The following is a 25,765-nucleotide window of genomic DNA, read 5'->3' on the forward strand; positions in this document are numbered from 1 at the left end:
CTAACTATAGGGAGTTATTTGTTGAGTCTCTTAAATATTAAAATTATAAAATTATCCTCTAACTATAGGGAGTTACTTTGTTGAGTCACTTAAATATTAAAATTTATAAATTGGTCACTCGACTATTTATTATGTTCTAACTCGTCCATTTCCGTTAAAAAATTGACGATAATCTGAGGTGCACGTTAACATGTTGAATGAGATATAATAAAATATGATCTCATAATCTCAAATGACTATCAAATCTCAGTCATGATGTTACCGTAAAACTTAGATGATCATTAACTTTTTAACAGAAAATGACGAGTTTGATACATAATGAAAGTTTAGTGGTCATTTTGTAACTTTTAATAGTCAAGAGACTCAATAATATAGTATCCTATAGTCAAGGGACCATTTGTGTTATTTACCTTTAAATTTTTCTAGACTTGGATTTAATCAATTTCGAATTAGTTTAAACTAAATGACTTTTTTTTTTATCAAAGATGACTCTAAACCTTTCAACATTGAATGTCCAAACCCTTGGTATCTATGATACTCGAAACCGAGTCCTAATTTTTTTTAATATAAATTCAAATAGTATTAGAACTTTATAAATTATAATTATGTAATATTATACCATATATATATATATATATAAACAAATACTACCTTGTAATCATTTATTATAAAAAAGTGAATATATATATATATATAATATTAGTGGAAAGATAAGCATAAAGCATGTGATTAGGGCAAAATTGACTCAACAGGTCCGACGGGTAAAAAATGGATCCATTAGATCGTTTCCAAAATTAATTTAAGATCTACGACAAATGTTATAATGTGACTCACGCTTGAATTTGCTCAAATAATATTCTTTTATTTAAATTTATTAGTTCTAAAAAAGATATAATTTTATTATCCAATTTTACTTGTGATTAATAGTGGTTAAATTGGGAAGTTCAACAGTGCGTCACCTTAATATAAGGTTAAAAAAAGACGTTATCGATTTTGTTATTGTTTAAATAATAAAATCGGTAAAAATGATCAAAAATATTATTTTTATCTAAATAATCATTTTTTAAAACATTGCCGTTAAAAGTACCAAACAATAATAAAATCAGTAGCTTCTAATAATGTTTCTAGTCATTTTTACCAAATCCGATAAAACACCCAATAATAACAAAACTGATAGCGTTTAATAATATTTTTGGTCATTTTTTACCGACTTTGTTATTTAAATAATAATAAAATTAGTATCACATTTTTTAGAAAATTTCCCGGTCAAATTTCTGTTCAGCTACCACCAATTATGTAATAAATGTAATACAACTAAGCATGGAGGTTGGAGGTACAGAATCCAGATTTGATCCAAAACCATGTGATCCTAGCCTTTAAAAAGTAAGATAGTACCAAATAAAACAAAAAAAATAGTAAAACAGACTAACATTTTTTTTATATAAAGGCAATGAGTAATGGTTTTTTTATAGACCAGCATGAACCTTATGATGCCGAGTTAGTTTAAGTAGTAAATAATTTGATCTGTTTAAATCTTAAATTATATGATTAATTTGAGTGGTAAGCAGTTTGATCCGCTTAAGTAAAGTATTAGGTCCGAGTCTTTATATATGCAAAAAAATCTCCAGTAAGAAACTCACCCACCAAAACTAAGTATATGACGCAGGCCGATCCAAATTAATCAGGATAAATTCTTGAATAAGGAGGACAATAAAAAATTAAAAAAAAAAGTGTTTTAGCAACAAATTTTATAATAATTAATTGATTTTTTTACTAAGAAACGAGTTACATTACATAATTAAAATAAAAATAATGTGTGTTAGCAATCACCTTAATATAATCCTCTCTAAGAACGTTGGTATTAACAAAACCCAAGAGCAAGAACTCGCCGATTTCAACGAGGATGAACTATTCTATTTCAATTCTACTTTATACTTAATAATACTCATTGTATTTTTTTAATATAGTAATAAAAACAATTATTATATTATTGATTAAGTATTACTTTTATTAATTTAATTATTTTTATAATTTTAAGAAAAATATTAATTTAACTATTATAATATTTAAAAGAGTATATGTTTGAATATATTTAAATATAATGATATTTAGTTTAAAAGTTATAATTAATTTAAACGTTATAATTCATATAATATTAATAATATTATGGATTATCAAAGGGTAAACTACGTATTTAATATATAAACTATCGGTTTTCATTCGTTTTAGTACCTAAACTTTAAAAAAAAATTAAATCATACATAACGTTAAGTTTTTATTTCATTTTAGTACCCACCGTTAAGAGTTTAACTCGTTTAATACCTAAATTATCGGTTTTGGTCTATTTTGACACCTAAACTTTCATTTTTTTAAAATTTAGCATTAAATTTTAAATGAGAGTATTAAAATGAAATAAAAACCCTAAACCCTAAAACGAATCAAGATTGATGATTGAAGTACTAAACCCGTTATTCATCCGTTATCAAATCTCCAGCAGAGGGCTAGGCAGGAGCATGACATGAGTCCACTCACAGCCAACAAAGATCACATGCAAATCCACGTTTCATCCTTGTCAGGTCAACATGGCACATGCAAGCTAAATTACATAACTGACACCGTTTTTTTAAATTTTTCTTTTCTGACACTGTTTGACCAATATTTCTAGAAGTAGCACCCTTTCTGCTGAGTTGGTAAAGGCGCGTCCCCGGGGACGCGCTTTACCCGTGTTTTCGCTGAGTTGGATGCCACGTGGAAGGCGCGTCCCCGGGGACGCGCCTTTGCCATATCAGCAGACATGTGTGGAAGCGCATCCCCGTGGACGCGCCTTTCATTAAATGTCATAAATGCCCCCATCGTTTTTCCTAACTACCCCTCCTCCTCCCCTATATAAACCCCCTCAACCCTCCCTCATTCTTCACACCAAAATCATATGCTCCTCTCTTATATAAACTCAAATTCTCCAACTATTTGAGTTTTAAATTTGTTATTAGTGGTAAGAAATTTATTTTTATGTTAGTATTTTTTTAAATAGTTATTTTTTTATATTAATATATTTATGTAATATTATTTTTTATTAAAATAATATTTATATAATTATTATTTATTTAGAATTATTAATTTTTTTTTGCTAATTATATTGTTTTGTCTACAGTTATAATGGAAAACGAAATGCTGTTGCGATTGGATATTGATCATTTCCAGACATTTAGCGATATGGTATATTTTTATAATTAATGTAATATTTAAATTTATTTATTTTAAAGTTATTATGAATTTATATTAATTTTTTTTTTATAATGTATATTATTTAGGATGCTGATCGTATTTAGAGACTTTTATTAAAAATTCACGTTACCGACACCGGAACTATTTTGCCATATTTGGCTTCTGCCGGGTTCGGTATATTGCAACAATTATAGGCGGTTGCAAACTCGAACCTGTCTAATTTCTGCACTGATTGAGAGGTGGAGGCCCGAGACACACACTTTTCACCTTCTATGTGGAGAGGCAACATTACATTGGAGGATGTCTCTATGCATCTGGGGCTTCCCGTCGCGGAAATATGATGTGTGGTATGGCGGATGGTGATTGGCAATCAATGTGCATTGATTATCTTGGAGCTGCTCCGCCAGAGTTTAATGGAGGTTAGAATAGCTTATCTTGGTTGAAAGCTAATGTTGAGGTTTTTAAATGAAAATGCTTCATAGGATCAAGCAAAGGCATGTGCTCGGGCATTATTCTACGAATAATTGGAGGAATATTGATGCCGACAAATCTCGCAACCAGGTGCATTGTATGTGGTTGCGGCATCTGATCGATTTTTGATGAAGCTGAAGATATAGTTGGGGTGCTGCAGTTTTGGCATTTCTCTTTAGAGAAATGTGCGGGCGACGAATTAAGAAAACTGCTATAGGTGGATGTCTTCTGCTTCTACAATCATGGGCGTGGTTCCGCATGCCTTTCTTATGCCCGATCGTGAATGAACCATACGTATTCCCCTTATTGTTGAGGTAATTTTCGAACTAAATTTTGATTTAAATATTTTCAATTAAATAGGGTGATATTTAGTTTATTATATTTATAGGTGGTTGATGAAAAGAAATGACCATAAAAGTATACCTACTGGGTTAGAGGAAATTCGTTTACTTATTGATACGAAAGTTGGGTCTGAGGTATGTTTTTAAATTTGTTTAATTATTAATATTTTAATTTAAAATGTTAGATATAATTAGATATTTATTTATTTGAATTGTATATTTATATTTCAGTTTCAGTGGATACCTTATGCGAGCGATGAAGTGAAAGCTTGCATCCCACCCCCACCTTAGTGGGTCATTAGAGGTATGGATATCGGTTATACCTCTTATATGTTATGCTATTATTGAGTGGCATCCAGTTGATCGCGCGCTCCGTCGTATGGTTGTACGCAATATATTCCTGGAGCTCCTAGGAATTTAGACGACGTGCATAACATAGATAGACGGGGAAAGAAGATGTTAACTGGGTGGTGAGACACAGAGATTGGATTGCGCTTTGGGAGAACCGATATACAATGTTGGCCCCTCGACAATATTATGCTGAAACTGGTCCATATGGTTACGGATAACTATATGGGACTGGTTTAATGAAAATGGGAAGCCGTTTCTACTTTCGGCGGAAGCACGAGGGGTTAACATTCCTAGGCGCCGAGAAAGACGTCAACCGTCATATCATCGTCCCCCGACGCGTGGACGGAGAGAAGGCGCTACGGTTCTGCATCAGTCCCACCACAACATCCTTATTCGTCGATGCCGCAGGGGTACATGCCCAGCCCTCACTTCATATGCCAAGCCCACAGTTTATATGCCATCTCCGCAGGGTTACATTCCGAGCCGCAGGGTTACTTCCTAGCCCGCCAGGTTACATGCCTAGCCCGCCAGGTTACATGCCTAGCCCGCAGGGTTTTATACCATATGGAGGTGCATATAGACTATGTTTAATGATCCAAATTGGTTCATATGCATCTTATTTGGCTGGTGGTGCTTCTCCGCAGACACCTCATCTCCATCTGGATCACATACATCGATGTCAATGTTTCCACAGTTTCCACAGTTCCCGGGGAGCGGTGGGATTGTTACTAGCACTCCTCCAGGGTCGTTATTTATACAGCCCTTCAGCCCATTCAGCGTCATCTACACCAAATGAAGAAAATGCTGCTGATGATGATAGTGAAGATGAGAGACTGAAGAACAAGTTCCCGAAGAATCCTCCACAAAATAGGCAACCACCGCCATGTGGAACTCATTCGAGAAGACGACATCGGTGATCCAGTTATATTTAATGTTATTTAAATAATTATATTTCAGATTTTATGTAATTTGGTTATGTTATTTAAATGTTTCATGGTTGTTACATACATATTTTTTAATGTTATTTTTTATTCACATTTAACATTAAATGTTTGATAAATGTTTTTAAAATACAAATTATATTATTCGAAATTTAAAATAAAAATAAAAATAATATTATTCAAATTTAAATTTAAATATAAATTATAGTATTCGAAATTTAACATTAAATTTCAACTTAATATTCCAATTGTATTCGAAATTAAAAGTTATATTCCAATTATAGTTCACAATACTTAAATTGAAATTAAATTTATCCATACATATTTATCATTAACATATATATTAAAACATATACATTAAATCACTATGTTGAGTTCATCGATCGACGGAATCAGCCCAAGAGGGGGGGTGAATGGCAATTTATTCAATGTCACATTTCAATGCTCATTCCATACAATCAATGTCACAATCACTTATCACTTCACATTTATTCAATTTATCCATAACATTTTATCTAATTATTCAAACTTTACATAACGTTTAATTTAAGTTATTCTTAACTTGCTGAACTTTCAAAAGAAGTTAAATTTTGGTTATAATTTACCTGATTTACATATATATCTAGTGTCCCCGAGGGATATGAGTGACATAATAGGGCAATGATAACATATTCTCTGATGAAATAATGGAAGGCGCCCCCCCGGGAATGCGCCTTCATGTGAATAGTGAAATAATAGGTACTGATATCTAGTGTCCCCGAGGGACATGAGTGACATACTAGGGCAATGATAACATATTCTCTGACGAAATAATGGAAGGCGCGCCCCCGGGAACGCGCATTCATGTCCCCTGAGAAATAATAGGTAATGATATATCTAGTGTCCCGAGGGACATGAGTGACCTAATAGGGCAATTATAACATATTCTCTGACGAAATAATGGAAGGGCGCCCCCGGGAACGCGCCTTCATGTGAATAGTGAAATAATAGGTACTGATATATCTAGTGTCCCCGAGGGACATGAGTGACATAATAGGGCAATGATAACATATTCTCTGACGAAATAATGAAAGGCGCGCCCCCGGGAACGCGCCTCCATGTGAATAGTACTCCGATATAGACACTATTATATGCAACGTATTATAAACTTTCAAAATAAACTTCAGTTCACAATCTTTCAAATTCTCAAATTCCCAAAAAAATTTCGTTAAAGATTGTAGCAGGCCAGAGAAGACTATCTTCACTTCAGTACAGATTCCTACTGAACTTTTTCCGCTCACGTATACATCATTCAGCTTTCAAACGATGATGATGTTTCTATGATGGTTGATGCTATATGGGGAGTTCACAATCTCTTATGAAATGTATGCCACTTTTATTGAGGTTCGTGTAACTCGTGGTCTCTCATATTCCTCTCACTTGGCATTGCATATCAAACTGATCAAGTTGATAGCCCGACACAACTGATCTGTAATGATTTCACATCATTAATGGCGGATCCAACGCCATTACCATGCCATCAAGTTCAATAGGAAGACATTCATCTGCAATGCTTATGATCTCAACCCACGTGGCTTCACCAATAATCCAATCTGCAACTGCTTATGATCTCAACCCACGTGGCTTCACCAATAATCCATATGGCAACATCTCTTCTACTTCAAGGGGCAGACATTCATCTGCCAATGTTTTCGACTTACATATGGAAATGCCAACGAGACGACAGTCTATTCACATCCCACAATGGCCTCAAGTTCAAGGGGAGGACACGCAAGCGGGAACTTTTGACCTCAACATTGGATTATCGGAGGAATCCTCATCTCCACCAGAAGAACCTCTTCGGAGCCAGGTGCAGATGGTGCTGAAACGGGATTATTCGTTGAACCTGACTCACCACAGTTTAATGTACATTCTAATGATGACGAGGATGACGTTCCGATAAATACAACACCAGCCGAACTTCCTGCACATATGTATGAGGCTGATTATGATGCAATGTATGAGCCTGAATTTCCAGATCTTCCTGATGTTGGCAACTATGGACTTCAATCATCAGTCAATGACGGTAATTTACATATTGGAATGGAGTTCGCATCGAAGGAGGAAGCAATGATGGCAATAAAGAGTTACAATATTCGTAACTCAGTTCAGTCCCGAGTTGATCGATCTAACACGGAGAAATATGTCTGCTACTGCGTCCAACGTCACAACGGATGTCAATGGATGGTCCGTGTATCAAAGAGAAGAGGAAGAACAACTTATGGGAACTAACCAGATACAACGGTCCTCATCATGTTGTGCAACAGGTATAAACCAGGATCATCCCAACTTGGACTCCAACATTATTTGTCAAGCAATCATGCCCATTGTGAAGCAAAGCTCTCATATAGCTGTTGCAGTGTTGATTTCTGCTATACAGTCACAATATGGGTACACTGTCTCATATAAAAAAGCGTGGTTGGCAAAACAGAATGCCATTTGCAAACTTCATGGCGAATGGGATTCCTCTTACAACGAGCTGCCCAGTTGGTTTCATGTTGTGCAAAGACTTAATCCCGGGACAATTGTTGAGTTCGAAACTCAACATCATTACGTGAATGATCGAATGGTTCGCGTTGTGGTCCAAGATGGAAACCGCATATTCTTCTGTTGCGTTGCCCTCGTTCAAGGAGGAAGACACTGAGTCTTGGGCTTTTTTCCTTAAAATTTACGTTTACATGTTGTCACCAGGGAACGACTATGCATTATTTCAGACCGAGGAGCCGGGATAAAAGCAGCAATGGACTCTTTGGGTACAATGTATAGAACTCCATATGTTCAACATCGTTATTGTGTCCGTCATATTGCTGCAAACTATTACAGAAAATACAAGAAGAACGATGAACGTCAGTTAGTCGTGCGGATGGGTATGTTACTTTTTCCCAATTTTTCAAAGGTTTTACGAGTCGATGCTACAAGAGCTGTTTGGCAAATAAGAAGGGGTGCGAGTACATTATGGACATCAGCAAAGAAATGTGGACAAATGCATATGACGGGGGGTATCGCTATGGTCATATGACAACAAACTTGGCTGAAGCAATAAATTCAACCTTAAAGGGGGCGCGTCATTTACCAGTCACGGCTTTGGTTAAAATGACTTATTTTCGTTTGGGTCAACTCTTTGCAAAGCTCGGTGGACAAGCTCTTACTTGGATGCAAAACGGACATATTTACCACCCAAGACTAGTAGTTGATTTACAGAAAAAAGTGGCTGCATAATGGGATGTTAGTTACAAATTTTTCTCGCACCCGTGAATTGTTTCGTGTAACCGAAATGCCACGTCCGCTGCAAGGGATTGAAGCTAACTCTTTCAGAGTTAATCTACAAGAGAGGTGGTGCAATTGTGGTTTCTTTCAAGCACTCAAATATCCATGCTCTCATGTCATTGCTGCTTGCTCACATTCGCATTTGGACTACAAAAATTATGTTGATCCCGTATACCAACTTTCACAAGTATTCAAGGTATATGAATTTGAGTTTCCGCCCATAGGAAACGAAAGAGACCCAAATGAGATTCAAACTTGGCTTACAATTGTACCAGATCCATTGCTATGAGGGACTCAGGTCGTCCAAAATCTACTAGAATACATGTGATATGGATATTCGGGAGAAGTCAACAGAACAAAAACGATGTGGGCATTGTAGAAACATCAGGCACAATAGAAAAAAATGTCCAGCTCTGTTATCATCATATAACCGTTAACTCTTATGTAATTAATATTGTATTTAAATGAATGTTTTTGTTTCTAATTATTTAATATATTTATTTAATATAATAATTAATATTATTAGTTATATATTTTTTAAATATAATAATAATTCCACCTTCTAAGTAGAGAAAAATATTAAATTAAACAAATTAAAAGTTATTAAAAAATTTATGTATACGATGACACATTTCATGTTCTGATTGGAGGATTAAATTTATTAAATTAAATTTTCAATAAGACTAATTTTATAAAATATGTAAGTCTTGAAGATTAAATATGTAATTATACTAATTTATTAACTTATGCATCAATATTTTCGTTAAATATTGATATGAGATGACTAGATTGATAACATTTAAATAATTAACTGATAAAATTAATAGATCGATAATCAAAATCAAAAATAATCGAAACTTGATAATTCTTACATTATAATGGAAACATTTTATATAATATATTATTAATTTATAATAATAATAAAAATAAACTATTATTAAAACAAAATACGTGTCTGTTGAGTTGGCAAAGGCGCGTCCCCGGGGACGCGCCTACCACACGTGGCATCCAACTCAGCGAAAACACGGGTAAAGCGCGTCCCCGGAGACGCGCCTTTACCAACTCAACAGAAAAGGTGCTACTTCTAGAAATATTAGTCAAACGATGTCAAAAAGGTAAAATTTACCATGCAAACATCACCTGCAAGGGCTTCGCTTTGGTTTGTCAACATGTTTTGGTTCATATCCAAGATGTTTGTTTATTTTATTTTATTTTTTATTTTGTTGATTTTACCATACCAAATTATTATTACAATATAATTATAAAAAAACCCCAGAAAACTCTTTTTATATTTTAGTGTTATCTTTAACTTTTTAGTATACGTTAATACTAGCTCGATAACTATTCATCATGCATATGAATTTAAAAAAATAAATAAATAAAGTAAATATAAAATAACAAATCTTTACGTATCAACTTAATCAAAAGAATTTAGTTTAATATTTATTTATTAAAATTATTATTTTATACTTTTTATTAATCTAGAGTAATTACGAGTGATAATGTATATATATTTTAAGAATTTTCAATTATTTAACAATAAATGTTCAAATATCTTGCAAATACTTAAACTCATGACCTCTAAAGATAAGAGCTATCTCTTTAAATAGTAAAATAACTTAGATTCATACTATTCTATTTTTTGGACCTATTAACATTAACTTTTTTATGTGGTTTTTTTTAATCTTTTTAGTGTGCACTAATATTATCTTAATACTATTTAGACTTCTTGAATTTAAGTAATTGTGTTTGCGGATATATATTAATTATTAAAAATTAAAATAATTTTAAACATATATTATTTTGTAATATCTTTGGACTGATAAATAATATTATCTTTATAACTATTCATCATGTAAAATTACAAAAAAATAAAATAAAAGTATTATTTAAAAAAATCTTTACATATCAACTTAATCAAAAGAATTTTAATTTCTTATGTATTTTTTGAAATCGTATTTTATATTTTTTAGATAGATTAGATTCAACTATTTTAATTATATATTTTAATTATTATTATCAAATAATTAATAGTAAAGTCAATAATCCTTTATTTTTCTAGTTCATCAATATTATAAACATCAACTTTTTATAATACGGACAGATTATTAACTATAACATTAACTTTTGATAATATCAACAAATTAATTCTTTTTATAACTATCGGCATCTATTGATCGACTAATTTAGATTAAATACTACAGAGGTAAGGACGATTTTTCTAACCCAATTTGTTCTATTTATAATTTTCAGGATTTGAACCTGGACCTTACTTAAAAGATCTAGTAGACTAATACCTCAACCCATTAGACCAACTATTGGCATATGAAAAAATTAATTATTGTACAGAACAAGGTTACCTAGATTCTTACGTGATTAATATTAATATAGAATAAAAATGCTTCACGTAAGCTCGTTTAAAAAAACAAAAAGTTCAAATTTTGAAAGGCCCTTTGAGCTGATAAGTATGAAAATATCAAATACGTTCATAAGGTATGTATTGTCATATACTTCCATATATATATATATAGCGGTCCTTTTAACCTAGTATAATCGCTGTTTAGAATCGGAAGAGATGGGTGGGTGCGGAGATTACAAGCATGCAATGGCTATGGTGGGATTACAGATGGGTTATGCAGCCGTGGCACTCCTCACCCGAGCAGCTATGTTGCAAGGCATGAGCCCCCGTGTCCTCGTCGTTTACCGGCAAGCCGTCGCTACTTTGGCCGTGGCACCCGTCGCTTATCTCTCCAGGAGGAAATCAGGCGGGCCTTCAATGGGACTGAGGAGCTTTTCTTTGATATTCTTGGCCTCACTTATAGGGTACTTTCTTCTTCTTTTTTCTTTCATCTGTATATCTTTTGAGTCTGCCTGTCCATTTTCTTAAGGTACTCAGACTCTTTATACAGGATCGCAATCAATCAGAATATATATTATGAGGGTCTGTACTTGGCCACTTCTGCGACGGCAAGTGCAATGGCAAATCTAGTCCCGGCCATCACTTTGTTATGGCTTCCCTTGTCGGGTACGTCATAATTAATGGTATATATGTTATACATGAAGACCGTTATTCACCATTTGTCTATAGGTTAGAAAAGGTGAATATTCGAAGCTTGAGAAGTATTGGCAAAATAGTCGGCACGTTGATCTGCGTCACCGGAGCCATTTTCATGGCGCTGCTGAAGGGACCAAAGCTATTGAGTGCAGAAGCTTTACCGGAAAAATCATTATTTGGAGCGGACGGCGGTGAGCACTGGTTGCTGGGTTGTTTGTTTCTCTTCGGAAGTGCTTGTTGCTGGTCCATTTGGCTCATTTTGCAGGTACTTGGATCCAATACTCGTCTCCACTTGTCTAACGTTTCGGTCACTAATAACATCATTACATGTTTGCCGACAGGTCCCGGCTTCAGCCAGCTACCCCGACCACGTTTCATTGTCGGCCTGGATGTGCTTCTTCGGGGCATTGCAGTCGGCAGTTGTCACACTGTTTTTAGAACCAGACATCGAAACCTGGACCCTCCATTCCAGTTTTGAGCTTGTTTGTTGTCTCGTTGTAGTATGTAACCAAAAAAAAAAAAGCGAACTCTTTTTCAGTATACTAACGTGAGGCACATGATCTGTATAGGGAATATTCGGGTCGGGGCTCTCATTCTTCGTTCAAGCTTGGTGCATAGCGCAAAGGGGACCCCTGTTTTCCGCCATGTTTAATCCTTTGTGTACAGTCATTGTGACCATACTGGCTGCCCCGCTCTTGCATGAGGAAATTTACACGGGCAGGTAACATCTCGACGAGCATAAGAGACCCAAGAATTCATCCTTCTAATATGATATAAAATTTCGTCATGCGATTTTGTTTTTGTCTGTGTTTCATTAATACAGCCTAATAGGTGCCGTCGGCGTGATCGGCGGTTTATATATTGTTCTCTGGGGAAAAGCCGAAGATTTCCAAGTGAAAGAAACAGATCCGATAGAGGAACCACTTTTGTCTGACGAATCTACTAATACGAATGAAAATAATGCATAAACCTGGTTCGGGTCGAATCTCATTTGGACCCACAGATTTTGTAAACCAGTTCAATACTGTAGATTGAAAGGTGAAATTTTGTGGATTCCATTCATTCTAAATCATCTTAAATTTTTTTGGACCCAAATCCAAGTGAAACTCCCATCCAATTTGGGGTGCAAGGTTTCTTCCATTAGAGCAATTGGATACTAAAATGAAGGGTAAATTATAAGTTTGGTACCTAAATTTTTGTTTTGTTTTAATATCTAAATTTTTAATTCTTTTTAAATCATACTTAAAAGTTTAATTTTTATTTCATTTTAGTATTCCGTTCATAATTTAATATTAAACTTCAAAAAAAATTAAAAGTTTAAATATTAAAATAGACCAAAACTAATAATTTAAGTATTATCAACAAACCGAATTTAGGTGACCCGAGGCCCAGACCCATATCCGGCTTTTATTTCCCAACCACCATAGTATGTAAACATTCAATATATGAAACATGAAAGGTTTCAACATCAATTATAGAACAAATATCTGCAGCTTTTATACACATATGAACGATCTAAATTGTGAACAACTAGACAAGTAAATAAAAAACTATACAATAAAAGGTCCAAATGCAATCATAAAAACAAGATCAAAACCCAAACAAACTAAACCCAGAAGGTTAAGAAGAAGAGAAAGAGGGGTCAAGCTTGTCTCTCTGTTGTTGTTCCTGAAAGCACAGCAGCCAACGGAGTAGACAACAATGAGGAAGACGATGTTGACAACCGCCACCTTCTTCCATGAACTCTTGAGGTTGTCTATGAACCCAGCTTTGCGTGACTGGCATTTGAAGCATAGAGTCTTCAGGTTATTGTCCCACAGGTTGCAATCTGGATTCACCGGTGCCCCATCCCCTCTTGTCCAGTTAGTCGGCCCGACGTATTGGAACTGACAGTCGTCCGATGGCTTACAGCAACCAGAAAGTGCAATTCCATAAAGCAAAAACGAAGAAATTACGTGAAATTACAAATGTTAGAAATTAAGTTGACAAGTTGGAAATTTCATCTTGGTTGGTGGCCAACTTATTGGAAATTTCATCTTGGTTGGTGGCCAAACTTTGAACATGTGAATTTTATATTTGGTGGCTAACTTGTACACATTGGAAAATTCTTTGGTAGGTGGCCAAACTTTGAACATATTGTTCTTGAAACTCAACTATAAATAGGCCTAAGTATTTCCATTAGATATCATCCCAAAAACAAGTTCTCTCTTCCTCTTGTATTCTTCATTCTCCCACTTTAGGAATTCCAAAGAATTTCATTTGTTGTAATATTGGCGATATAGTGAAGTTATCATCCGGTGTGGTGCCCGAGGAGTAGACGATATTCTCGTCGAACCTCGTAAATTTGGTGTGTTCTCTCCTTTATTGTTTTTTATTCGGTTCTTTTCTATTGTGTTTCAAATATTCAATAGTTTGACAGGTTTATTCGCTGTGCAACATTTGGTGGTTTTAATCTTGACATTTTAGATCAATTTTAAAACTACGTTCGTGTGGAAAATAACCCGTTTTCCCTAACAATTGGTATCAGAGCTTCGATTGAGGTTATCCTGGTGGTTCCGTTACTGAAAAGATACAGTTCGTGATATTGAATATTGTTCGTTAGAATTAAAATGCCAAAATACGGATCAGTTGAGACATCAAGCTCTTCATCTGGACCGGTGAGGAGGGTGATGTCAAATGCAAATTTCTCGGTAGAGTTGTTCGATAGATCCAATCATTTTGGCATGTGGCAAGGCGAGGTGTTAGACGCTTTATTCCAACAAGGTCTAGACATCACCATTGAGGAAGAAAAGCCCGAATATATGGAGGAGAAAGAATGGGGAATAATCAATCGTTTGGTGTGCAGCACGATTCGATCTTGTCTTTCCAGGGAGCAGAAGTATGGCTACAAGAATGAGACTTCTGCAAGTAAGATGTGGAAAGCTTTGGAGGAAAAATTCCTGAAGAAAAGCTCTCAGAATCGTCTCCACATGAAGAAAAGATTGTTCAGATTTGATTATCAACCAGACACTAGTATGAATGAACACATCACTGCATTCAATGTAGTGGAAGACTTATTGGGCATGGATGAAACCTTCAAAGATGAAGATTTGGCTTTGATGTTGTTGCCATCTCTTCCATATGAATTTGAGCACCTTGAGACAACGTTACTTCATGGTAAGGATAATGTTACCCTTAAAGATGTAACTGCTGCTTTGTATAGTTATGAACTCAGGAAGAAAACCAAAAAGGAGAGTAAGTACGAAGTAGCAGAGGCCATTGTGGCAAGAGGTCGCTCGAAAAGTCAAAAGCCAAAATGGAGAGTGAGATCAAAGTCGAAGTCCAGACTGGGAAAAATGAATGTGCCTTTTGTCATGAGAAAGGCCATTAGAAGAAAGATTGTCTGAAGCTGAAGAAGAAAGGAAAAGCTACTCCAGATGCATGTGTTGCAGAGCATAATGCACATGACTCTGACATATCATTGGTTGCTTCATCAACAACATTCCATTCCGATGAGTGGATATTAGATTCGGGTTGCACCTATCATATGTCCCCTAATCGGGAGTGGTTCTCCGATTTAGCGGAACTAAATGCAGGAGTTGTTTATATGTGCAATGACAATGCTTGTAAAACTGTTGGGATAGGTTCAATTCGATTGAATAATCAAGATGGATCAACCAGAGTTCTGACGGATGTCTGATACGTGCCCAGTTTGAAGAAAAATCTCATCTCGTTGGGAGCCTTAGAATCCAAAGGCTCGGTAGTCACTATGAGAGATGGAGTTTTAAAAGTCACATATGGCGCACTTGTGATGATGAATGGCATCAGGAAAAATAATTTGTATTACTACCAAGGTAGTACAATTATTGGAGCAGTTGCAGCAGCTTCCGGAGGTGATGATTTGGACGCAACCCAGTTGTGGCATATGCGGTTGGGACATGCTGGAGAGAAATCCTTGCAAATTCTGGCAAAGAAAAGGATTGTTGAAAGGTGCAAAGGCTTGCAAATTGAACTTTTGCGAGCATTGTGTTCTGGGAAAGCATAAGAGAGTGAAGTTTGGCACCACTATACATAATAATACAAAAGGTATTATAGATTATATTCACTCAGATGTATGGGTTCCTTCAAAGACATCGTCTTTGGGAGGAAACCATTATTTTGTAACTTTTGTAGATGACTTTTCCAGAAGAGTTTGAGTGTATCCGATGAAGTCTAAAGATGAAGTGCTTCAAATTTTCCTGAAATGGAAAAATATGATCGAGAACCAGACTGGTAGAAAGATCAAACGTCTTAGGACGGACAATGGAGGGGAATATAAAAGTGACCCATTCTTTGACGTTTGCCATGAGTATGGTATTGTTCGACACTTCACTGTTAGACATACACCACAATAGAATGGGGTGGCAGAGCGTATGAATCGAACACTATTGGATAAAGTTCGATGTATGTTGTCTAATGCTGGGTTAGGCAAGGCATTTTGGGCTGAGGCTGTGGCATATGCTGGCCATATCATTAATCGTCTGCCGTCATCAGCGATAGGAGAAAAAACACCATTGGAGGTATGGTCTGGAAAACCTGCTACTGATTATGATTCCTTACATGTATTTGGATCCACTGCTTATTATCATGTGAAGGAATCCAAGCTTGATCCGAGAGCAAAGAAGGCTCTCTTTATGGGAATCACCCATGGAGTGAAGGGATTCCGCCTTTGGTGTTTAGAAACCAAGAAGATAATTTGTAGCAGGGATGTTACCTTTGATGAATCTGCCCTAGTAAAGAAGGTAACAAGTGAAGCTGTCCAGATAAGTAGTACTCCGCAGCAGGTGGAGTATACTCCAAAATAGGTGGAGTTTCAGCAGATGATGATCCCAGAAGTTGATGCAGCTGATTCTTCAACTCCAATAGAAGAATCAAAAGATGAAGAGGTTCAAACCCAAGAACCATTGGAGACACCAGAAACACTTGCAGTTACAAGGCCAAGGAGAGAAATTCGTAGACCTGCTCGATTTGTTGATATGGTGGCCTATGCTCTTCCAGTTGTTGATGATGATATCTCTATCACTTACCAAGAATCAATACAAAGCTTGGAAAGTGATAAGTGGAAAAGTGCCATGGATGAAGAAATGCAATCTCTCCAAAAGAACGACACTTGGAAACTGACACAATTACCGAGAGGTAAAAGAGCCATTGGATGCAAGTGGGTATTTGTAAAGAAAGATGGATCTCATAACAAGAAAGATGTTCGCTAAAAGGCACGGTTGGTAGCTAAAGGCTACGATCAAAAGGAGGGAATCAACTACAATGAAGTATTTTCCCCTGTTGTGAAGCATTCCTCCATTAGAATATTGTTGGCCTTGGTAGCACAGTTGAATTTGGAGCTAGCTCAACTTGATGTAAAGACGGCTTTCTTGCACGGTGATTTAGAAGAGGAGATCTATATGACACAGCCAGAAGGATACAAAGATGGTGGTTGTGAGAAATGGGTTTGTAAGCTGAACAAATCGCTATATGGATTGAAGCAATCTCTAAGGCAGTGGTACAAGCGATTTGATAGCTTTATGAGGAGGCAAAATTATACTAGAAGCAAATATGATCATGGTGTGTATTTGCAAAAGCTCAAACATGGATCTTTCATTTATCTTCTCTTGTACGTTGACGATATGTTGATCGCTTCGAAGAGTCAAAAGGATATAGACAAATTAAAGGCTCAGTTGAATCAAGAGTTTGAGATGAAAGATCTAAATAAGGCCAAGAAGATTCTTGGTATGGAGATAAGCAGAGATAGATAGAGAGGGGAGCTTTGTTTAACACATAAGCAGTATCTGAGAAAGGTATTACAATGTTTTGGCATGAATGAAAATACCAAACATGTAAGTATCCCATTGGCTTCTCATTTGAAACTTAGTTCTCAATTATCTCCTAAAACTAACGAAGAACGAGTGTATATGGCAAAAGTTCCATATGCTAATGCAGTTGGGAGCTTGATGTATGCAATGGTGTGTACGCGTCTTGACATATCACAAGCAGTTGGAGTTGTGAGCAGGTACATGCATGATCCTGGAGAAGGACATTGGCAAGATGTGAAATGGATTCTACGGTATCTCCAACAAACCGTGGATGTTGGTTTAGTTTTTGAACAAGATGAAGCACTTGGTCAGTGTACGGTTGGATATGTTGATTCCGATTATGCTGGTGATTTGGATAAGCGTCGATCAACTACTGGGTATTTGTTTACTCTTGCTAAAGCCCCAGTAAGTTGGAAGTCTACATTGCAATCTACGGTGGCCTTGTCTACTACAGAGGCAGAATACATGGCAGTTTCAGAAGCTGTAAAGGAAGTAATTTGGCTTAAAGGGTTGATGGAAGACTTGGGAGTTGTTCAAAGTCACATTAGTCTCTATTGTGACAGTCAGAGCGCTATTCACTTAGCGAAAAATCAAGTATACCATTCAAGGACTAAGCATATTAACTTGAGGTATCACTTTGTGCGGGAGATCTTTGAAGAATGAAAGATTCTACTTCAGAAAATTGCGACATCAGAAAATCCTACAGATATGATGACCAAGGTGGTAATAGTAATCAAGTTCAATCATTGTTTGAACTTGATTAACATCCTGAAAGTATGAACACCTTCGGGTGTGTGGCGCTTGTGAGTGCAATTAGAGGCACTACAAATTTGGGGAGTTGAAGAAGTTGAGTAGGCTTGGTAATTTCAAGCCAAGGTGGAGATTTGTTAGATTTGTCTAGAAATTAAGTTGACAAGTTGGAAATTTCATCTTGGTTGGTGGCCAACTTATTGGAAATTTCATCTTGGTTGGTGGCCAAACTTTGAACATGTGAATTTCATAATTAGTGGCTAACTTGTACACATTGGAAAATTCTTTGGTAGATGGCCAAACTTTGAATATATTGTTCTTGAAACTCAACTATAAATAGGCCTAAGTATTTCCATTAGATATCATCCCAAAAACAAGTTCTCTCTTCCTTTTGTATTCTTCATTCTCCCACTTTATGAATTCCAAAGAATTCCATTTGTTGTAATATTGGCGATATAGTTGAGAACATTTTTGCTCCTAAAGTTAGAATCAACATAAATAGATTACAAAAAGTATTCATTATAGATCCCTTTACAAATAAAGCTTTGTATGAATTGTAATATATCTTTGATTCAATTTTTATATTAAGAAGAAGAAGAAGAAGAAAACTCAGATTTCAAAGAATTTAGATACCTGAATGGCTGACAAGTGAGCCTGGTAAAACTCAGTGAGAGAGGTGTTGAGATATTTATCATGGAAATCAGTGCAAACTTTACTGTCAGCTAAACAACTATTAATCTTATTCAAGTTCTTTCGATCAGTAACTCTTTTCTGCAACCAGTCGGAGTAATCCCCGAGTCGATATTCCTTATAACCTCTCTCGGACAACGCTTGTCCCACCCCTTTATTCGTCACCGCGAAAGCAAAGATCGTGAAGACGATCCCAGCACGATGAGGAGGGACATGACGAACAAATAGAGCCAGAGCAGCCACATCACGCGACAGCACGCGCCGATCAGTCCGGCGAGGGAGACCAGCATGAGAAAGACCCTGATCACGATGACGGGCCCGTCCAAGAACCGTTCGCACTCAATAACGCCTTCCCAGCTCAGATGCTGGTGCCGAGGATGGGGATCGAGAGGATGAACGTGATCAAGTTGAGGATGCCCACTAGGTTGTTGCTCAACCGAAACACCATCGTTTCAATTTTCCGACCACGACCACCTCCGGCGACATAATCATTATCATCCTCCTAGTCATATGTCGTCGTATTTATTGTCGATTGATCGTAATAATCGTATGAGAACGCGATTTTCAACATAAGGTTCAAGGGGTATAAAATATCGATTCATTGTCAATTGACCGTCGATCGGTCACAATTTCATAAGAGTTTTGATCACCAGGAGAGATGATGCCTGATAGAGCTTTGTCTACAAGAAAGGGTGATGGCCGACGTAGATTTAGAGATTAAAATAAAGATTTTCAAAATTTTACATTTATTTCTAAAGTTCTATGTTTTATTTTTAAATTATATACTTTTATTTTTAAATTTTATAAAAAAAATTAAAACCATCAATTGTGAAATATATTACGTAACGAAAAAAATTAATATTATTGACGGTTAAACAGTTAAATAATAACTATTATAATGTTAGATATTTAGATAAATAAAAAAATATTGTAATCATTTATCCGTGAAAGTTGCTATAATTTAATCACTTATTTTATACTTAAAGGTGCAAAAAACACGAAATTTCTCGCAAAGATTGTGATATCTGGGTGTTGAAAAAACAATCTTCTTTACTTCACTCCGAATCTTCACTTCCGCGAGTCTCCAGCAATGGGTGAAACCGGTAATTCCCTCTTCTTCTTCTTTCTTGATGAGATCCCTCAAAAGATCTCTACTTGATTCTAACTCTGTTTTCTTTTGTCATGTATGTTCTTCCCCGTAGATTCTTTCTTCTCGAACAAATCTGCGAAGATCTTCGTAGCAGGCCACCGAGGGCTGGTTGGTTCAGCCATAGTCCGCAAACTCCAATCTCTGGACTTCACCAACATTGTTGTACGCACCCACGCCGATCTAGACCTCACCCGCCAGGCCGACGTCGAATCCTTCTTCGCCACTGAGAAGCCTCAGTACGTGGTACTAGCAGCCGCTAAAGTCGGCGGAATCAACGCGAACAACACCTACCCGGCGGATTTTATCTCCATCAACCTCCAAATCCAGACCAATGTCATCGATTCCTCTTACCGCCACGGCGTCAAGAAATCCTCTTCCTCGGATCCTCCTGCATTTATCCCAAATTTGCGCCGCAACCCATCCCTGAAAACGCGCTCTTATCCGGTCCCCTAGAGCCCACCAACGAATGGTATGCGATTGCCAAGATCGCGGGGATCAAAATGTGCCAAGCTTACAGAATCCAGCACGGGTTCGATGCTATTTCCGCTATGCCGACGAATTTGTACGGCCCCAATGATAATTTCCACCCGGAGAATTCCCACGTCTTACCCGCTTTGATGAGGAGATTCCATAAGGCCAAAGTGGAAGGAGCGAAAGAAGTTGTTGTTTGGGGGACAGGGAGCCCGTTAAGGGAATTCTTGCACGTGAGCGATCTAGCTGATGCTGTGGTTTTCTTGATGGGGAATTACAGTGGATTGGACCATGTGAATGTAGGCAGTGGAAAAGAGGTTACCATCAAGGAATTAGCTGAGTTGGTGAAGGAAGTTGTTGGCTTTGAAGGGGAGCTTGTCTGGGATGCTTCTAAGCCTGATGGGACTCTAGGAAACTCATGGATAGCTCGAAGCTTGCTTCATTGGGGTGGAATGCCAAGATCTCGTTGAAAGACGGGCTTGTCGATACTTACAAATGGTACTTGGATAACGTCAAGCAATGATGCAGGTGATATTGGTGCCTGGTGGTTTGTTCCCTAATGAGTTTTTTGATCGGGGTATTTGTTGTTTTGTGATGTTGTCAATTACTCCATTATTATTGCTGCTTCTATTTCTATGTTTGGATGTGCCATTGAATAACTTGAGGTTATTTGTGTATCAATTATCTGGCATCCAAGTTGAGCATAAGGAATTCCTTTACAATATATGGGACTGAACTTTCTATAGGGGAATCGACTTGAATTTTTGTTTTAGTTTTGAACGATAGTGTGTTTTATTAAGGTTGTGATTTAATATACTTATCTTTGTTTGAAGGGAATCCATGAAACAACTGGGAACTAGGTTTCTGCTAAATTCTGGTAGTCGTGTAATTACGAGATTTTTCTGTCGTTAGTTATGTTACTAGGATTTCTGAAGACGTATCTTTGTAATCTTTGAAACGTTGGGATGGTATTATATTATAGTTTTAAGCTGCCAGGGGTAGTTGAGCCTTTGTAGTGGCACAATTCAACTTTCATGTCTAAGAAATGTTGGTTGATAAAAACTTCACCCTGTTGGCACTTGATAATGATATATATATTTCGACTTGAATGGTAATTATCCGGAGACAATTCATCTAATGTTTTTCTTTTCATGATTGATTTGTTCTTACATACTTTTATGTATGTGTTATGTTACTACATTCAGGATTCACTTGTTGTTTGCGCAAAAATCATGTCTAGTAGGATAGGAAGTGTAGAATGGGAGAGGGACATATGCGAACTTGCTAACTTTATTTCACCTATGCATAATCATGCCCGTGGTGCTTTTTCGGACATGTTATTATGCCATTACACTTTTTATATGTATATCACCCTATAAATTCCACCCTGCTCATTCTAGAATTTGAACTCGAAACATCCAAGATATAGTCTGAACATCTAACTGCCAGGGTGCCCCCCCAGGAAATCCATGGCTGTGATTTAGCATTTGCCATTTTGGAATTGTGTCAAAACACTCATTGCTGCAATGTAAATTTCATTTTGTTGACTGAAGCACTGGATGTTAAACATTTAAATCATCATCAGATAGTTTCCTGCTACTAGTTTCAACCTAAGTGGATTCCAGATAGTATGTTGATCAGAATGAATTTGATGCTTTAGCACCCTTCATTCTGGCAATCTAAGCGTCACTCTTCCGGTTTACGTCTTCATTATGTGCTAATCCTGTTTGAACTGTGAAATGCTGCTGCCTGTTGTTGTGGTAATTGGGTAATGTGAACTGTGAAGTAGGTATTTGTACTATACTGAGTTTTAGCTTTAGCCAGAGAACTGTGAATACCTGTAGTGAAACGGGACACCGAAATTTGTCATCTGTTCTATTTCTTCTATTTAAGGGTTATTTTGTTGAATTTCTTTTGTTGTCGATGAATTGAAAATTTTGTTAGACTGCAATAGATTTAAATTTGGTTTATACACTGTTTGAAATTTGTTGAGACACTTTGTTCATCTTATGTACAAATAGGGCTCTAAATTAGATGAGATAGATCGTAAGTTATTCGAGATCGATTTAGTCAAAACTCGATAAATACTCTACTTGAATGGATTTGAAACAAACTATTTTATACTCAACTCAAAAAAACTCATGGGCAACTCAAAAATATTAACATTTATGTGTTGATTTTTTTAAAAATATAGTATAAAGTTTTTATGTATTTAAGGTTTACGTTTGAGTTTGAAGCCTCAATCGATTTAAGATTTTTTTTTTCATTTTGAGCTTTTACAAGCTTCAATTCATGGTTTTAAGTTCGAGCCGAGTTTGAAAATTTTAGGTTCATGAGTTTGAGTTGAGTCAAGTTTTGTTTTAAAATTTTTGAATCGAGTGGAACTCATCAATACTCTAGCTCGACTTGTTGACACTATACATTCTATCTAGTATGTCTTTTGAGAAAAAGATAATGAAATTTATAAATGTTGACACTATAAGTCCTTTTTGATGTCTTTTGAGAAAAGAGTAATGATTCGTAATATCAAAACAATCTTTTAATTATTCGATTTTATGACATCTTATTGAGTGAGATAAACATGGTGAACAACCATAATGATGACACCTATGATGAAGACGATATAAAATTGAGAGAGAATATCATGTTTAAAAGAGGTGAAAGATACGAGCATGAATACGAGAATCAAATGTCTTGTGTTTCTATTCTTGTCGGCAATACACATTTTTCAATCTGTCAATATCTTAAACATTAATCACGAATATAATGTCTGATTTAAATGAATCTTAAATGTTAAAAAGGGTTGATATGAATACGGAGAAAAACTTACAACACGTATGGTTAACTTTAAATTAGACTGTCGTAAAGTAGAATTATCCGAATAATCTATTCAATCCAACCGTCTTTAATCTACAGACGGCAGGGGTAATTTATATCTTAAGGTCCCGAAAGTACCATTGGTGACGACGCCGATTGAATGAAGAAGAAACAGCATATAGATCTTCATCCCATCCCACCGGTTCAAAAGGTACACGAGGGGTCCCTCTTCATTAATTACCACTCATCTCTTAAATGCTTGCGTTCCACCTACCCAGCAGTAGGTTTAGGCTTCCAAATTTGGCCGGCTTCATAAACAAAACTTGTAAACACAGTAACCGAGCTGTAATGGAAAACATGACCACATCAAGCAGAAGTGGTCGAGAGAAATAAATAAGACAGCACGGCTGGTTCAGGCTAACAAACAAACAAAGACAACATTTTACCTACAACCAAGTGGCCCGCTCAGTACTGGGTTTGTTTGCATCACCATTCCGCATGCAAAATTTGACTCACCGAATCACTGTTTGGAAATTGAATCATTTCTTTGCTAAAAATCTGTCTTCAGCTAACCCCCATAAGACAAGATCATAAATTTGCTGACATGTGCCACACACTGTTCTTTTGACTTGGACAGCCACCTGACTCAGTGCTGAGTCAAATTTATTTGTTTTTATAATTTTAACTATATATTTGACTGAAATTAAGGAAAGAATTATGTTATATTAAGCATTATGCATGGAGTACATAAAAATGGAAAGAAGTATTATCCAAAAACGTAAATGAGCACGAAATATGTACACGAGTAGGAAGAAAAACTAAATATATGCTTGGATGTTGAAACTTTAAAAAAAAAAACATGAACCCATCTCACACAGACAAATTAATAAATCTCCATAATTGTAAACATTATGATTTAATCACATCTAGGGCGTAAACGAGTTGAGTGAAACTCGAGTATTGTTGAGTTTAACTCGACTCGAAAATTAAACCAACCACGATATTATAAGATTTGATAGTGTCATTAAATCTTCAGTTATAATTAATTTTTTATTATAGAGATTTTTATATATAATTTATGATTCTGTTTACGATTAGAATTTTGCAAACACAAGTTACTGATCAGTACTTTATTGTTTTAATTTAGGACTTTCACTACAAGGGCTTAATATATGGTCGAATAATTTTATTTTATTTTCTAAATATAATTTAAGGACATTTGGTATTATTTTAGGTTTAAATCTTAATACTTATACCTTTATATTTTAAATTTAATCCAATTATTTTTATATTTTCCTTCTATGAACATATTGCATATGAGAAATCATAAAAACTATAATTAAATTATTATTATAATAATTAATATTTATTAAAATAAATAAAATTAATTCCAACAATAATTTAACCCAAATATTATTTTTTATCAAAAACAAATATTTCTTTCATATCACAGTGTTAAGCATTGTACTTTCCCTAAGATCATCTGTCGTTAAAGATAATATTAGAGTCTAAATTTTCCTCACTGTTATTAGTCTTTCTGTGTCAAAACACGTAGTCACAAAAAAATTGAGTAATTGTGACAAAATTCATTAAAGTCGTCACTAATATAATAGTGAAAGAGTTATTGATAATAGTGTCGAACATTGGTCACTAAAAAACCCTTAGTGCAACAATATTGGCGACCACAAAATATACTTTTAATGTCAAATAAATTTATCATATTTTTTTTATAATAATGTCAAACATTTGGTCACAAGAAAATATATAGTATGATAATATTGATGATCACAAAATATATTTTTAATATCAAACAAATTCATCACAATTTATATTAATATGTGTGTTGAATAGATGATCACATAAAATGAATAATCATGACAACTTTTAGAATAATTGTCACTAGTATAATAGTGACGGAAGTATTAATGAAAACGAGTGATTATAAAATACATTTTTTTTGTATTTAAACTATTTGTTTTCTTAGCCCATTTATTTTATTAAAATTTATTATAAAAATAATATTATATTACGTAAATAGTTTTTTAGAAGATGGCTAGATATATTAAGTTAATGGATAATATTTTATTTAACCTCTCAATTATAATTAAAATTTTTATTTTGATACTTATGAAATATTCTTATGTAATTATTTGAAAAAAATAAAAATAAACTTAAAAATTTATATAAAAATTCATAGTTTATTTTCAAAATTATAAAAAATAAAATTATAGTTGTGAGAATACTTTTATAAATCATAAAATAGTAACAAAACCTTTATATTTCTCATTATTTATATTTTACTATTCTTTATAACAAAATTTAATGATTAATACACCAACATTATTATATACAATAAAAGATAAACATCATCA

At 35.2% G+C, this 25,765-nt stretch overlaps 1 protein-coding gene and 2 pseudogenes across 1 annotated transcript; 2 read left to right on the forward strand and 1 right to left on the reverse strand.

Moving 5' to 3' along the window:
• Positions 1 to 11,206: 11,206 nt before the first annotated feature.
• Positions 11,207 to 12,658, forward strand: LOC120182120 (WAT1-related protein At4g30420-like). The gene is given in 7 exon segments (XM_039187131.1): positions 11,207 to 11,458; positions 11,545 to 11,633; positions 11,636 to 11,660; positions 11,724 to 11,955; positions 12,032 to 12,190; positions 12,260 to 12,411; positions 12,514 to 12,658. Coding segments are annotated over 7 exon segments (1,050 nt in total). The 5' UTR covers positions 11,207 to 11,210.
• LOC120182213 lies at positions 12,284 to 21,356 on the forward strand (annotated as a pseudogene).
• On the reverse strand, positions 13,241 to 19,403 carry LOC120182121 (annotated as a pseudogene).
• Positions 21,357 to 25,765: the final 4,409 nt, after the last annotated feature.

The sequence above is a fragment of the Hibiscus syriacus genome, unplaced genomic scaffold (assembly GCF_006381635.1).
Source record: "Hibiscus syriacus cultivar Baekdansim isolate YM2019G1 unplaced genomic scaffold, ASM638163v2 tig00112632_pilon, whole genome shotgun sequence".
Lineage (NCBI taxonomy): Eukaryota > Viridiplantae > Streptophyta > Magnoliopsida > Malvales > Malvaceae > Hibiscus > Hibiscus syriacus.